At 34.2% G+C, this 13,429-nt stretch overlaps 1 protein-coding gene across 2 annotated transcripts; it reads left to right on the forward strand.

Moving 5' to 3' along the window:
- The first annotated feature begins 3,507 nt into the window (after positions 1–3,507).
- LOC123918112 (putative FBD-associated F-box protein At5g22720) lies at positions 3,508–7,121 on the forward strand. 2 transcript variants are annotated; one of them, XR_006812688.1, is made up of 6 exons: positions 3,516–3,664; positions 3,838–4,819; positions 4,945–5,247; positions 5,372–5,551; positions 5,861–5,997; positions 6,769–7,121. XR_006812688.1 is itself a non-coding variant. In XM_045970070.1 (5 exons), the coding sequence occupies exons 2-5, from the start codon at positions 3,839–3,841 to the stop codon at positions 5,900–5,902; spliced, it is 1,506 nt and encodes a 501-aa protein (XP_045826026.1). In that variant the 5' UTR covers positions 3,508–3,664; position 3,838; the 3' UTR covers positions 5,903–7,121. The 2 variants fall into 2 exon arrangements, 1 of the variants encoding a protein (XP_045826026.1); XM_045970070.1 differs by having other exon boundaries at positions 3,508–3,664; positions 5,861–7,121.
- Positions 7,122–13,429: the final 6,308 nt, after the last annotated feature.

The following is a 13,429-nucleotide window of genomic DNA, read 5'->3' on the forward strand; positions in this document are numbered from 1 at the left end:
AGGCGGAAAGGACCGTGTTCTTGATGTCGAATGAAACAGGATTCGCCGGATGAAAGCCTTGGTTTGCCAACGCGTCATTGTCTCTCCTCCCATAATCACCAAGGGTACGCCTTGGCGGTTGAGGAACCGGTGGAACTTGTTCATCCTCCATTGTTGCTGCAGTCCTTCCTTGACAGTCCGGTGTATCCCTTAGCAAAGCTGTTCCCCTTAAAGCTTGAGCTTCCCTTGTTGCCTTTCGAATTGCGCGAGCTGTTTTTTCAATCTCCGGATCAAATTGCAGCTCTTGAGGACCTGTTCTCCGCATGCACAATGAAACACACAAGTAGAACGCTCCGGGAGAAAAATATAAAACAGAAAATAATCAAACAAACACAGAAAATATGAACACGATTGCCTAGTTGAGTCAATCACAATCCCCGGCAACGGCGCCAAAAACTTGATGATAAATTTCGCAAGTGCACGAAAATCACGTAGTAATAAAAATATCGATCCACAGGGATTGTGTGATCAAACTAATCGAATTGTGTTCATAGACATTATACAGAAAATACACATAAATTGGGGGTATGTTGAGTAACGAATTGCTAGAAAATGTGCTTGATATAATGTGGAAAAGCGAGGTAGAATCATCGGAATCGCCTAGTCTATAGTTAAACCACATGCAATCTACTATACCATAGGAATCTACTCAAGTGTTAACAACTAGATCGACAAAATAGTGAATCGCAATCTCTTGTCAAAATCCACTCTATTCGTTGTCGATACTCCCCCGATCTCTCGGGCGGAAGCTACCTACAACGAATGATCTTAACGCGCGTCAATCGTTCGCTACACTCTATGCCTCAATCTCTCGACCGGAGACACTCGAGCGCTCAATACAATTCAGTTCAGACATTAAATCAATACTCTCGCACGTGACTTAACTCAAAATCATTACAACACTAATGAAGGATTGTAAAGCATTAAACATTGAATTGTATCAAATTAACACTATGAAAAGAGTAGATTCTTACACATATAGCAGATTACACATGATCTCCCTACATTCTAGACTATCCTAGATCCTACCTCCAAGAAAAGCTCAGCTCCTCATGTTGCTTGCTTCGCGTCCTCGCTTCAACCTCATGGCTCGATGATCCATGCTATTGAGGTGCTCGGAGCTATCCTTTGAAGTCCTTGATCTGGATCTTGATGCTTCCACAATCAGAGAATGGATGAATAATGCAGAATTTTCCAACCCGAAAACAGAATTATGCAGAAAATATATATACAGAACGCAACCACGCCGCGCGCCAGATCCATCACGCCGCGCGTGGTTGCAAATCCATCAACTACGCCGCGCGTGGTAACAGAATCACGCGGCGCGTGATCAAGTCAGAGGCAATCTTCATCTTCAATCAAGACTTTACGCCGCGCGTGGTCAAGAATCACGCCGCGCGTAGTCAAGTCAGAGAGCAACCCAGTTCCTGAACCAAGCTTCACGCCGCGCGTGGTCAGTTATCACGCCGCGCGTGATCAGAGTGAAAATCCTTGCTCCCTGTGAGCTCCATCACGCGGCGCGTGATGGGCTACGCCCCAAGCGTAGTGAAAATCATTCATTTCCTGCAGTTTTTCCTGTTTTCTTGCAAATCAAGTAATCAAGCTAATGGTTAGATTTCTCTTATATTTATTGCTAAAAACCTACTAAAATATATCTAATGTTGCTAAAATAGGCATGGAATAGAGAGTGTGACGATTTGTCATCACATGCATACAAATGCATAGACATTAAGCTTTAAAAAGTTGATTTTTGGGATTACTATGACTAACATAAATTAAATTTAGGGTTTATTTGATCTGCTAAAAAAATAAGGGGCCGAACATGATAACTTCAGCTGTATTGTGTTTGATTTTAAAACTTCAGTTGTATTTGACTTGCTAAAAAAAATAAAGGATTGAACATGATAACTTCAGCCGTATTGTCCTTAATTATTTAATCTTTATATTTTATACCAGGGATGATATTTGAATCTAAAATTTTCCATTTATTTATCTCAAAAGATGACAATTAAACTACTTTACAAAAATAAATAAATTATTAAAAGCTTACAAATGAAGACAATTTAAAACAATAAACAGAAAAAAAAAATGAAAAAGCTAACTCCCTCTCTACGGTGCAATCACAATTCCCATGAATTTAAATATATGTTTTTTTAGTCTCTATAAATATCTTAAATTTTATTTTTAGTCCCTATAAATTTTTCAGCAACTTTTGGTTTATACTTTTCATTCAACTCGTGGTATCATTCAAAAATTTTAAATTTTTTTAACAAGAGATTAATTAAATATAAAGTTTTTAGTTTTTTGCACATAAAAAGTCACAAATAATTCATTTATCTTAAAAAATTATAATTTTTTATCGGAGAGGTTTTTATAATATTATAAACATGAATACAAAAAAATTATTCAAAAATGTGAAAGTATACAATAGTTTGATTAAAAGTAGAGACCAAAAGTTGTGATACAGATTTCTAAAAATCTTTAAGAATTAAAAATAGACCAACTTAGTGTGGCACAAGTGGTAGATACTTGGGTCCCTTAACCATTTGGTCCTGGGTTCGATCCCCGACCGGTGCGTATGAAGAAGCATTTGTTGGGAGAGGTCAACCCCTTAAATGAATCTCAGTTACCTCGAGATGATTAATCTTTGCAGTTACGCGCGGAGAATATCTTTGGTTTAAAAAAAAATCTAAAAAATTACTCCCTCTTATTTATAAACAAAAAATTTTGGTCTCAAATATAAACAAAAATCAACAAATTCAATACTATTTAATATTGGTTCCCCAAAACTACCCCTACACATGCATTTATTCATATGTACAAATATCTATATTAAGTATCAGCATTAATGACTTCTTAATATAAAGGTCATTTTAGATTTTAGAAGAGTTAGAGCATCTCCAATAAGAATATCATGATAGAGAGTATCATAGATTTATGATTCGTACTTTATATTTTTTTACCAATGGAGTTCCATGACATGAGATAGAAGGCATCAAAATTGATGATACGATACCTTATTTAAGGTACCGTATCATCAATTTAATGTTATTACAACCTTTGATCATATTTTTTTTTTAACATTACCACTTGTTATTAATGTATGATACCCTTAAAGTGATATCACCATTGGAGCAAAATATGTATGAGTTGCATAAATATTATGTGGCATTATAGGGACCACTTGTTAGTAGTGTATGATACCCAAAGAGGTATCATCATTGCAGATGCTCTTAGAATTGTAACTAAAATACTTCATCCTTACCAAAATATAAGCAAAAATTGATCAATAAAAAGTAAATATATTTAATCCAATTTTTTAACCAAATATATCAAATTAGTTTAACTCATATTTATTTATATTTTAGAGCGGTGAAATGAATAATTATAGCATAAAATTATGAAGAAAAAAAAACAATTTCTTAATAAATTTGCAAAGAGAATATTTGGAAGTGGTATAGGGATCAATTATTTATTTAACCCAGATAAGAAAACTTTTTTTTCTTTTTGATAAAACCCAGATAAGAAACCTTAGAAACACTTGGATTCAACCATTTTCTCTGAGTCCTTGCTTCAGCGATCCAATCCATCGGAGAAGAATTTGCAACTCCACGGCGACAGCGAGGTATTTCACATTCTCCCTATACTTTCTAGGTTTTCCCCCCAATTGTTTCCATTTACAATCCAACGCCACTTTCCTTTCAAATCTCGCTTTATAAATTCCTCATTTGCTTCTTGTTTCGTTATGTTACTGAACATTATTCCATTTTTCTTTGATTTCATGCTTAACCAACATAGAATGTCTGATTCTCACGAAGAAAGCTTGATGACTCTAGAAAATATGAAGAAAAGAAAGCAAAATGATGACATGCTGAGTGACTTACCCGACTGTGTTCTCCTTCACATTCTGTCATTTTTGAACACCAAACACGTCGTTCAAACTTGTGTTTTGTCTAAGAGATGGAAACATCTCTGGAAACGTATTCCTATCCTTATATTACATTCTTCAACATTTTCTACTGTTAAGCGTTTTACCAAATTCGTGTCTAAGATTTTGACTCTTCGTGATACTTCAACTGCACTGCACATTCTCGATCTTAAACGTGGTGGTGATATTGAGCCTCAACTCCTTAAAAAGATTTTAAACTATGTTTCCTCCCATAATACCCAACTCCAGGAATTAGGAATCTCTGTGTGTGGCGATAAAAGTCTCATCAAGAGCTGTGTTTCTTCATGTCATGCTCTTACATCTCTTAAGCTTTCAGTTTACCCTAGAGGTAGTAGTGGTACACCAAATTATACACCAACATTATTTCCAATATCTTTTGATTTGCCTTTATTGACCAGCTTAGATCTAGAAAATTTTGCCTTTTGGGGCGGTGAAAGCGGTTATGTTGAGCCCTTTTCTGTCTTTACCAAGTTGAATAGTTTGGTTATTTCTAATTGTAAGGTAATTGATTCTCCAGTCATCAACATATCAAGTGAGACACTTGTCAATTTAGCTGTAACATGTCCTTTGGAAAAAATAAATGTAGATATACAAAATAATTCATCCAACTTTGCCGAAATCAAGCTATCTACTCCAAATCTTTGTACCTTTACTTTTAAAGGTGAACTTTTTCAAAAAATATGTGGGGACGGACTTTCTTCTGTTAAACAAGTAAATATCGATGATTCACGACAATTTTATGCTTCGGTAATGCATGGTTTGGTTCTATTCAGCTGGCTGCGTGACTTTACCGATGTAGAATCATTGACAGTCACTTCAACTTCTCTTCAGGTGAGTTGCATGTTTTCAGGCTTTATATTTACTTTCTTCTTGAAATGCTTTTTTGTATTTTTACAACTTTGTGGAAATTCAATTAAATTGCATAAAACTGATCTTAATTCATGCTCGTTGCTTAGATTCTCTCCTTAGTTCCTGATTTATTGGAGGCTAAGCTCCATTCTTTATGTAACTTGAAGTCATTGGAAGTAGAATTGATACCACTTTATGATGGATCTTTATCCCGATCAATCAAAGATGCCATGTTAAAGAAAGCTGCAGCCAAGGTTCATAAAGAAGTTGCGAAGTTAAGCAAGGCATTTATAGCACGTTTGAAACCACCTGCCATTCCCGATGGAATAGTTGATTTCTTACGACAAAACTCGCCGTCAGCAGAAATTAACATCTCAACAGATTTCCCGCATGTTTTAAATCTTAAGCAGGTAGTTAATTAAAAACCATATGCGAGCTGAGTGTAGTAATTTTTTTTTTTTTGAGAATATGAGCTTAGATAATTTCAAACGAATCAGCCATTAGAAGAGTTAGTGATAGGTTGTTACTAAACAGGTTGCAGAATCTATAAAGGGAGCAAAGATTGTCAAGTATCGGCCGCGATACGCTGCACCTGGCTCCTCCTCTACTGCACCTGCTTCTGCCGCTGCTCCTGCTTCTGTTGCTGCTCCTGCTTCTGTTGCTGTGCCTGCCTTTGCTGCACCTCCCAACCTTCATCTCTATTGCGGTGAAAAGGTAACATTCTTCCCATGCATTTTGATAGATCCTCTTTGAGTTTCTGTTACTAAATTTTTGGGTGCTGTGGTGATTTCCATTTTTTGATATTTCAGAATGAAATGGCATACTAGATAACTTTAGGAACTGTTGTCTGCAATTTTCTGAAGTAGAAATTGTTTAAGAATGACGACAGAAGCATCTATATTTAAATCAGTTTTGAATGTTTCATACTTAGTTATTGTTCGTTTACTTTTTTATTCCTGTAGTAAACTTTCTTGATATGATTGATTTCACAGTGACAATTATAGTTACTTTTTCTTCCTCTAGGATGGTAAATCATCAAATGAAGACAAGGTAGAGAAGCATTAACCTAACTCCAACTCTCTAGATAATGGGCAGTGAAGAGTTCTCATATTGCCTTACAATACAATGCCTTTTGTTTGAACCTTTTCTTTGGATATCAGGTAAGTGACTGGAAAAAATTGTAATTTGGCTAGCTTTTCTGAAATATGTTTGATTTGACGCATTTTGTATATCACATGAACTCTTCATTTGAGGTCCATGAATTTCCTCTAGCTGGTATTCTCCCAACTGTAAAGCCAATTTGTAATGTGCGGTTATCTTTTGTTTTTGGGAACCTTCATGAATCATTTTATTGCTAGTGGACCTCGTTTATCGATGACTTTTGATTTAGTGCTATAAATTTGTTTTTTGGTCATGATAGTTCAAAGTTTTCTTTAATATAGCTTGTACTGAAGAGTACATTGTGTATATTCTAATTTTGTTGATACGACTTTGTTTCTAGTGAATTAAGGAGTCCAAATTGCATTAGTGTTGAACAACCACTTTTGACATGATTGAGTATTATAAATACCTTAAAGGTTCCTATCTAATGATTAAGATTAAGAGAATATAGGAAATGATATTTCTGAATTTATCTGATTTGATACAAGTGTCCTAAGGCACATGTTAAGGAAGGAAAGATAGAAATTTTATCTTAAAATTTGTGTTAAAAATGACAATTCCAAACCTCTTAAATAATGAATACAGAATTTCAAAAATAAAATTTCTATTTTTGATTCTTTAACTTGTGTCCTTAGGACACTTATTAGCAATTTCTTAAAATGTTATGAAATGAGTGACATGTACATGCATGACTTGGCTACCCAAATGAATGAGCTTCATGGTAAATACTCTAACTCACTCCCAAACATGTTATGGCTGACCTGCACCAGAGGGTACAACATCTAAAGGAATTGGTACTGCAGACAAATAAGTATATTCATCTAGCAAAGGAGGAGATAATTCAGAAGAGGGAGGAGATGTTGGCCCTCAAAGAGCATATGAAGATGTTAAAAAAGACCCTTGATACCCTAGAGCGACAGATGCACGAAGAGATCATTAAGCTGCAGCTATAGTGTCAAGACAGTTATAAGTTATTATGACAATTATAAGTTATAACCAGGACAAACATGACTTGATCCCCTCCCATAAGTTATAATTTTTATGTGCACACGTATTTTTTGAGGTTCACACACATTTTGAGATGTAATATATTTGGATTGTTTTAATCATATTATATTTATCAGTATTTTTTGAGGTTCACACACATTTTGAGATGTAATATATTTGGATTGTTTTAATCATATTATATTTATCAGTATTTTGGAACGCAATTTGGACCAGTTGGTCCAATCAATCCAACCTGGAATTGGAAAACAAGCTGGTTCGATTGAGGTATTGCATTGAATGTGTTTTTTTTCTTTTTGAAGAAGTGCATTGAATGTGTTGTATGTGTGTGTGTGGAAATTCAATGTGTGTATATGTGTGTGGAAATTTACAAACAGAACATAAGTTTCACATAAGCAGAGATGAGTAAACTAATTGATGTACTTTACCTGATTTTGAAAGGAATATAATAAGTATATTTTCATCTATATTCTCCTATTCTTGGACCTCAAACTTTTGTTTGGAAATCTATGAAGTCATTGATGGACGATCACTTTGCTTATGTATATTTTGGGATCGCTTGTGCACTATGAAACTTTCGGATGTTAATCCAAACGGCCCCTAAACATAAATAATACACAAAATCTTATTTATTTACATAAGTTATTTTGCATAAGTTTAAAAATAAGTTAATTCAGACGGGCCCTTAAACATAAATAATTTTAATTTTCATTTGTAAAACAAGGTAATTTATATATGAAAAAAGAAAAGAAAAGCAAAACCATCATCATATATTAAAATCAAAATATAAGTAAACTGACTCCCTCCACATTACAATGGCAATTGGCACCAATTATTCCCTCGTCTTCTTGTTCAAAACAAACTGTTCCCTCCTCAAATCTGTTCGGAGATACTACACGATGATTCAATCCATTTCTTGCGAGTCCTTGCCGCAGCGTTCCAATCCATTGGAGAAGAAGTCACAACTCCACGGCTGCAATAGGGAGGTATTTCACATTCTCTGACTCAATTTCATTTTACTTAGAATGTTCTGACGCTTTCATTTTACTTTCTTGTTAAGTTTGTTCGTTAAATGAAATCAGTTGACTTGCACAACTGATCATATTTTACTCTCCTTCATTGTTTATATTCTCTCCGTAGTTTCCGATTTATTAGAGGTTAAGCTCCATTCTTGTGTAACTTGAAGTTGACGGAAATTGAGGTTCTACCACTTCAAACTCAAATAGATTTACCCCGCATAGTTAGAAAGGCCATGTTAACGAAAGCTTCTACCAAGTCACCTGAAGAAGTTGCTAAGAGCATAATTATCGGCAATATATGTCGTTCCTACAGCACGTGCATGTCAGATAAAAAATAATAATTTATGTTTGACAATGTTGATAAAGCAAAAACGTACTTCTTCAGAGAAACGCTCTTTAACCTGCCACACACACACACACACATATATATATATATATATATATATATATATATATATATATATATATATATATGGGGGTTGCTAACTTAGACCCAGTTGGGTCTAAGTTAGCAAGGTGCACTTTTTCAGTTGGACAAAAATACCCATTCTTTTTAATTAATTAACCAAATTGCCATCAATGGACGCGGATCCAGTGTCGCGCGCGTACCGCAGGACCATTGTTACAAACCGTTGATTTCCATCAGACAGCCAAGATCTGATCTCATCAAGACTGTCTGATCAATCAGACAGCCCAGATCATCCGAATCCATCAGATTCCAGCGCGTGCACCACACTGGATTACACCCTGGAGAGAGAAGAATCTACTTTTTAAAAGCAGGACACGTGTCGCTGTCTGATCGGCTGGGCGTGATTTTTTTCCATTTAATACTTTGAACTCAATTATTTCGTTGTAAATTAATTTTTTTTTTTTTTATACCAAAATTCATAATTTTTTTTTCTCTACAAATAGAGACTTGGTTCGTTTGATTTGGACACAGAAAAAAAAACCCAATTTTTCACTACCTTAATCTCATTTTTCACTACCTTACATCAACTCACTGAAACCATTCGACCAGCAAAATGGTTTCAGATTACAACTCTTTGAAACCATTGTACCAGATAAATGGTTTCAGAAGCAAACACAATTAATAAATTGCTCACTGAAACCATTCTACCAGTAAAATGGTTTCAGAATACAACTATGTGCAACCATTCTACAAGCTAAATGGTTTCAGAAGCAAATAACTAATAATCAACTTACTGAAACCATTCTACCAGCAAAATGGTTTCAGATTACAACTCTCTGAAACCATTTGTACCAGATAAATGGTTTCAGAAGCAAACACAATTAATAAATTACTCATTGAAACCATTCTACCAGTAAAATGGTTTCAGAATACAACTATGTGCAACCATTCTACCAGTAAAATGGTTTCAGAAGCAAACATTAGTTTTTAATTACCGTTTTATCTCATTTAATTAACTAAAAATAGTTTCAGGTCTCCAAAAATTTCATAAAATATACCAAAAGTTCCAGAATATTATCTACTATTTTCCTGGTATAATGGTTTAAGTGAGTTGGTTGAGTGGTGCGTGTTAAATTACAACACACAAGTAACGTATTTAGTAGACAAAAAATGAGATTAAGGTAGTGAAAAATTGCATTTTTTTTTCGGTGTCCAAATCAAACGAACCAAGTCTCTATTTGTAGAAAAAAAAATTATGAATTTTTGTATAAAAATAAAAAAATAAAAAATTAATTTACAACGAAATAATTGAGTTCAAAGTATTAAATGAACAAAAATCACGTCCAGCCAACCATTGTGTGACACGTGTCCTACTTTTAAAAAGCAAATTTTTCTCTCTCCAGGGTGTAATCCAGTGTGGCGCATGCGCTGGAATCTGATGGATCAGGATGATCTGGGCTGTCTGATTGATCAGACAGTCTTGATGAGATCAGATCTTGGCTGTCTGATGGAAATCAACGGTCTGTAACCATGGTCCTTCGGTACGCGCGCGACACTGGATCCGCGTCTATTAATGGGTATTTTGGTTAATTAATTAAAAAGAATGGGTATTTTGGTCCAATTGAAAAGGTGCACCTTGCTAACTTAGACCTAACTAGGGTCTATGTTAGAAAACCCCTATATATATATATATATATATATATATATATATATATATATCATGCTATTGTTATTTATTTTTTCTCTTTCAAATGGTCTTTAACATGCAGACCAACATATATAAATGAAATATGGTGGGGTCATATGGACCCATTTTAAAGTTTTTGATGGATTGTATGGATATTTAGAAAATGTAGTTGAGTTGTTTAAATAATTAAAAAGTATAAAATAATATAAAAAATTAAGTGGGGTCTATTTAAAGAACCCAAGTGAGTATTATGGATGTGTATGCTCTAAGTTACAAAAAAAAAATTTGATAGAGATTTGAAACCAGTCTCATACCAGATGGAATAGTTGCCTTCTTGCTTCAAAACTCGCCGTTGGCAGAAGTTAACATCACAACAGATTATTTGCCTGATTTTAATATTAAGCTGGTAGTTATTTAAAAACCATATGGGAGCTGAATGCGGTAATTTGTTTTTGAGAATCTAAGCTTAGATAATTTTAAAGAACCATTAGAAGATTTTGTGATTGTTTGTTACTTGTTACTAAACAGGCTGAAGAATCTTTAAAGGGTGTGAAGAATATCAAGTATCATTCGCCATTCAACATGCCTGACTCTTCCTCTACTGCACCTGCTTCTGCTGCTGAGTCAGATTCTGCCGCTGCTCCTGCTTCTGCTGCTGCAGCCTGCACCTCCCAACCTTCATCTCTATTGCGCCAAAAAGGTAACATTCCTCCCATGCAATTCGATAGATACTCTTTGAGTTTCTGTTTCTAAATTTTTGGGTGCTGTGGAGATTTTCATTTTTCTGATATTTCAGAATAAGATGGCATACTAGATAACTGTAGGAACCTTTTTCAACAATTTGCTCAAGTAGAAACTGATATTTAAATCAGTTTTGAATCTTTCATATTCAGCTATTGTTCGTTTGCTTTTTTATGCCTGTTGTAACCTTTGTTTCGGATATATCAGGTAAGTGACTGAAAAAAATCAGCTTGGCTAACCTTACTGAACCGTGTTGTTTCATGAACTCTTCCTTCATTTGAGGTGCATGAGGTTGGTCTAGCTGGTATTCTCCCAATTTTAAAGGCAAATTGTAATATACTTTTATAGGACCACCTCAGAGTATGTCGCTCCAACCAATCCAACCTGGAATTGGTACATAAGCTAGTTCGATTTTAGGTATTGCATTGTTGTGTCACTAACCGCTATGAGCACACCAGACTCATTCTCTATGTCAGCCTACAAATAAATTATAAAAATTTCAAACAAAAATAAATGTTGACTTCAGCAGGAATAAGCAAAACCTTAAATATGACCTGTATTAAAATTCTCTGCCCAAACTTCCATTGTTACTCGTCATATGAGGGAGAGGGATCATGCTAAAAGTGCAATCCACAAAAATCAAAGTAAGAAACATGAGAGAAGAAGTTACACGATCAATTTGGGACAAATATGAATTATAAGTGTAAAATACTATGATGCAATGTGTTGTCTTATTTCCAAATATCAAAGGGATATATACAAGTTACAATTGTGCAAGTCAACCTAGGAAAATCATTACCCATAATGAAAGCATTTATTATAATGTTTTGGGCTTTCACCTATTGAAATTTACAAAAAACACAAAAGTTTCACATGAGCATAGACGAGTGAACTAGTTGACGTTAACTTTCATCATAAAACCGCTTGTTTCTGATGACATGATCATTGGTCGACTAAATGGATTATGATGTGGCGGTTCTTATTCAAAAACCAAATTCATGTAGGCAAAGACCAAAATGGAGAGAGAGATCAAATACCACCTCAAAATTAAAAATTAAAATTATAAATCCTTCGTCTCATTGAATTGTTTGTCACCACTCACACACTTTATGCGGACTTTCCAGAATTTCACTCATCTTAATAGTGCTCTAAGTCAAGCATATTTAAATGTGGAGTTCTTTTGGAATGTGATACCAAAAAGAAAATGTATTTTGTTGATATATGTAGTGCAAATAAATCTTATAAATCGTCGTCAACCATGACTACACTTTAGGATCCTTCTCATTTTGATGTGAATTCGGTTGGTTCAGGTGTCCTTTTTTGACTAGAAGCTGCCAGGAGCTACTCATTGTCTATATGTGTCTTGTGCACCAGCGATCACTCCCTTCCCTCGTCAGTTGTAGGTGTCACATGCCCACCAACTTCTGTCTGGTTCGTCCCCAAACCACATCCTATTGGGTCTGCTACGACTGACAATGGAGGGGAGTGATTGTCGTTGCCCAAAGACATGTATAGACATTGAACCTAAAAAAAATAATTTTAGGGATTACTATGACTAACAGAAGTTAAATTTATAGGTGTGTTTGATCTGCTAAAAAAATAAGAAACCAAATAAGACAACTTCAATTGTCATGTGTTTGAATTTAAAACTATTCTTGAAACTTGACAAATTGGGGGTTAAAGGACTGGACAAAAGTTTTTGTCCTCCAGAACCACAAGATAACTTTTTGTCACTGACAAATTGTCTAAAATATCAAAATAACCTTTTGTCCAAAAAAAAATCATGCAAGACAAATTTTGTTAAATACCTTTTTGTCATGTGTTGTCCTTTATTGTTTTGTCCGATATTTACATTTTGCAGATCAAACGGACCTAAGGTTAGTTTATTATTTGATCAATTAATAACTTACAATATTTTTTTTTAAATATATATTTAATTATAATAAACTTTGTTTTTAATAACTTTGTTTTGTTTTGTTCAAGCTTCTTTTCAGATAAGCAGGTTGTTCGAGGATCGTGGCCTCGAAGCATGAAGATTCGGATACGTGGTTTATATTATGGAGCTGACGTTATGTTAATCTTATGTTTGTATAAGATTCAGTTTATTTATGTTCAATTGTTAGCTCAATCATATATTCATTTATTAGATTTTTTGTAATCCTATTCATGTATTTGGTCTTTATGTAATGAAAATTAATGTTTCCCGAAAAAAAAGAAGAAGCTTAATTTGTAATAATTCTCGATTTGTTTCAATTTGGGAATAATTAATTGTGTGAATTTTTCATCGTTGTTTATTAGAGATTAATTTCCAATAAAAAATTTATGGAGCACAGCACATACAATGTTTCATTTTTTTTTTCAACTGAAATTTTTTATATACAAAAGCTGAATCCATAATCATCTATACTTATAAGTCATGTAACCAAAAAAAATCTATACTTATAAGTTCCAATTTCATGTATGACCAATTCATGATGTCGACCATCTCAAGACCGTCTGGTTAAAATCAAACAGTCCAAATTTTAATCAAAAGTTTTTATTACATAAAATAAAAATATGTCTTAAAATCT

This window comes from Trifolium pratense, linkage group LG3 (genome assembly GCF_020283565.1).
Source record: "Trifolium pratense cultivar HEN17-A07 linkage group LG3, ARS_RC_1.1, whole genome shotgun sequence".
In the NCBI taxonomy this organism is placed as follows: Eukaryota; Viridiplantae; Streptophyta; class Magnoliopsida; order Fabales; family Fabaceae; genus Trifolium; species Trifolium pratense.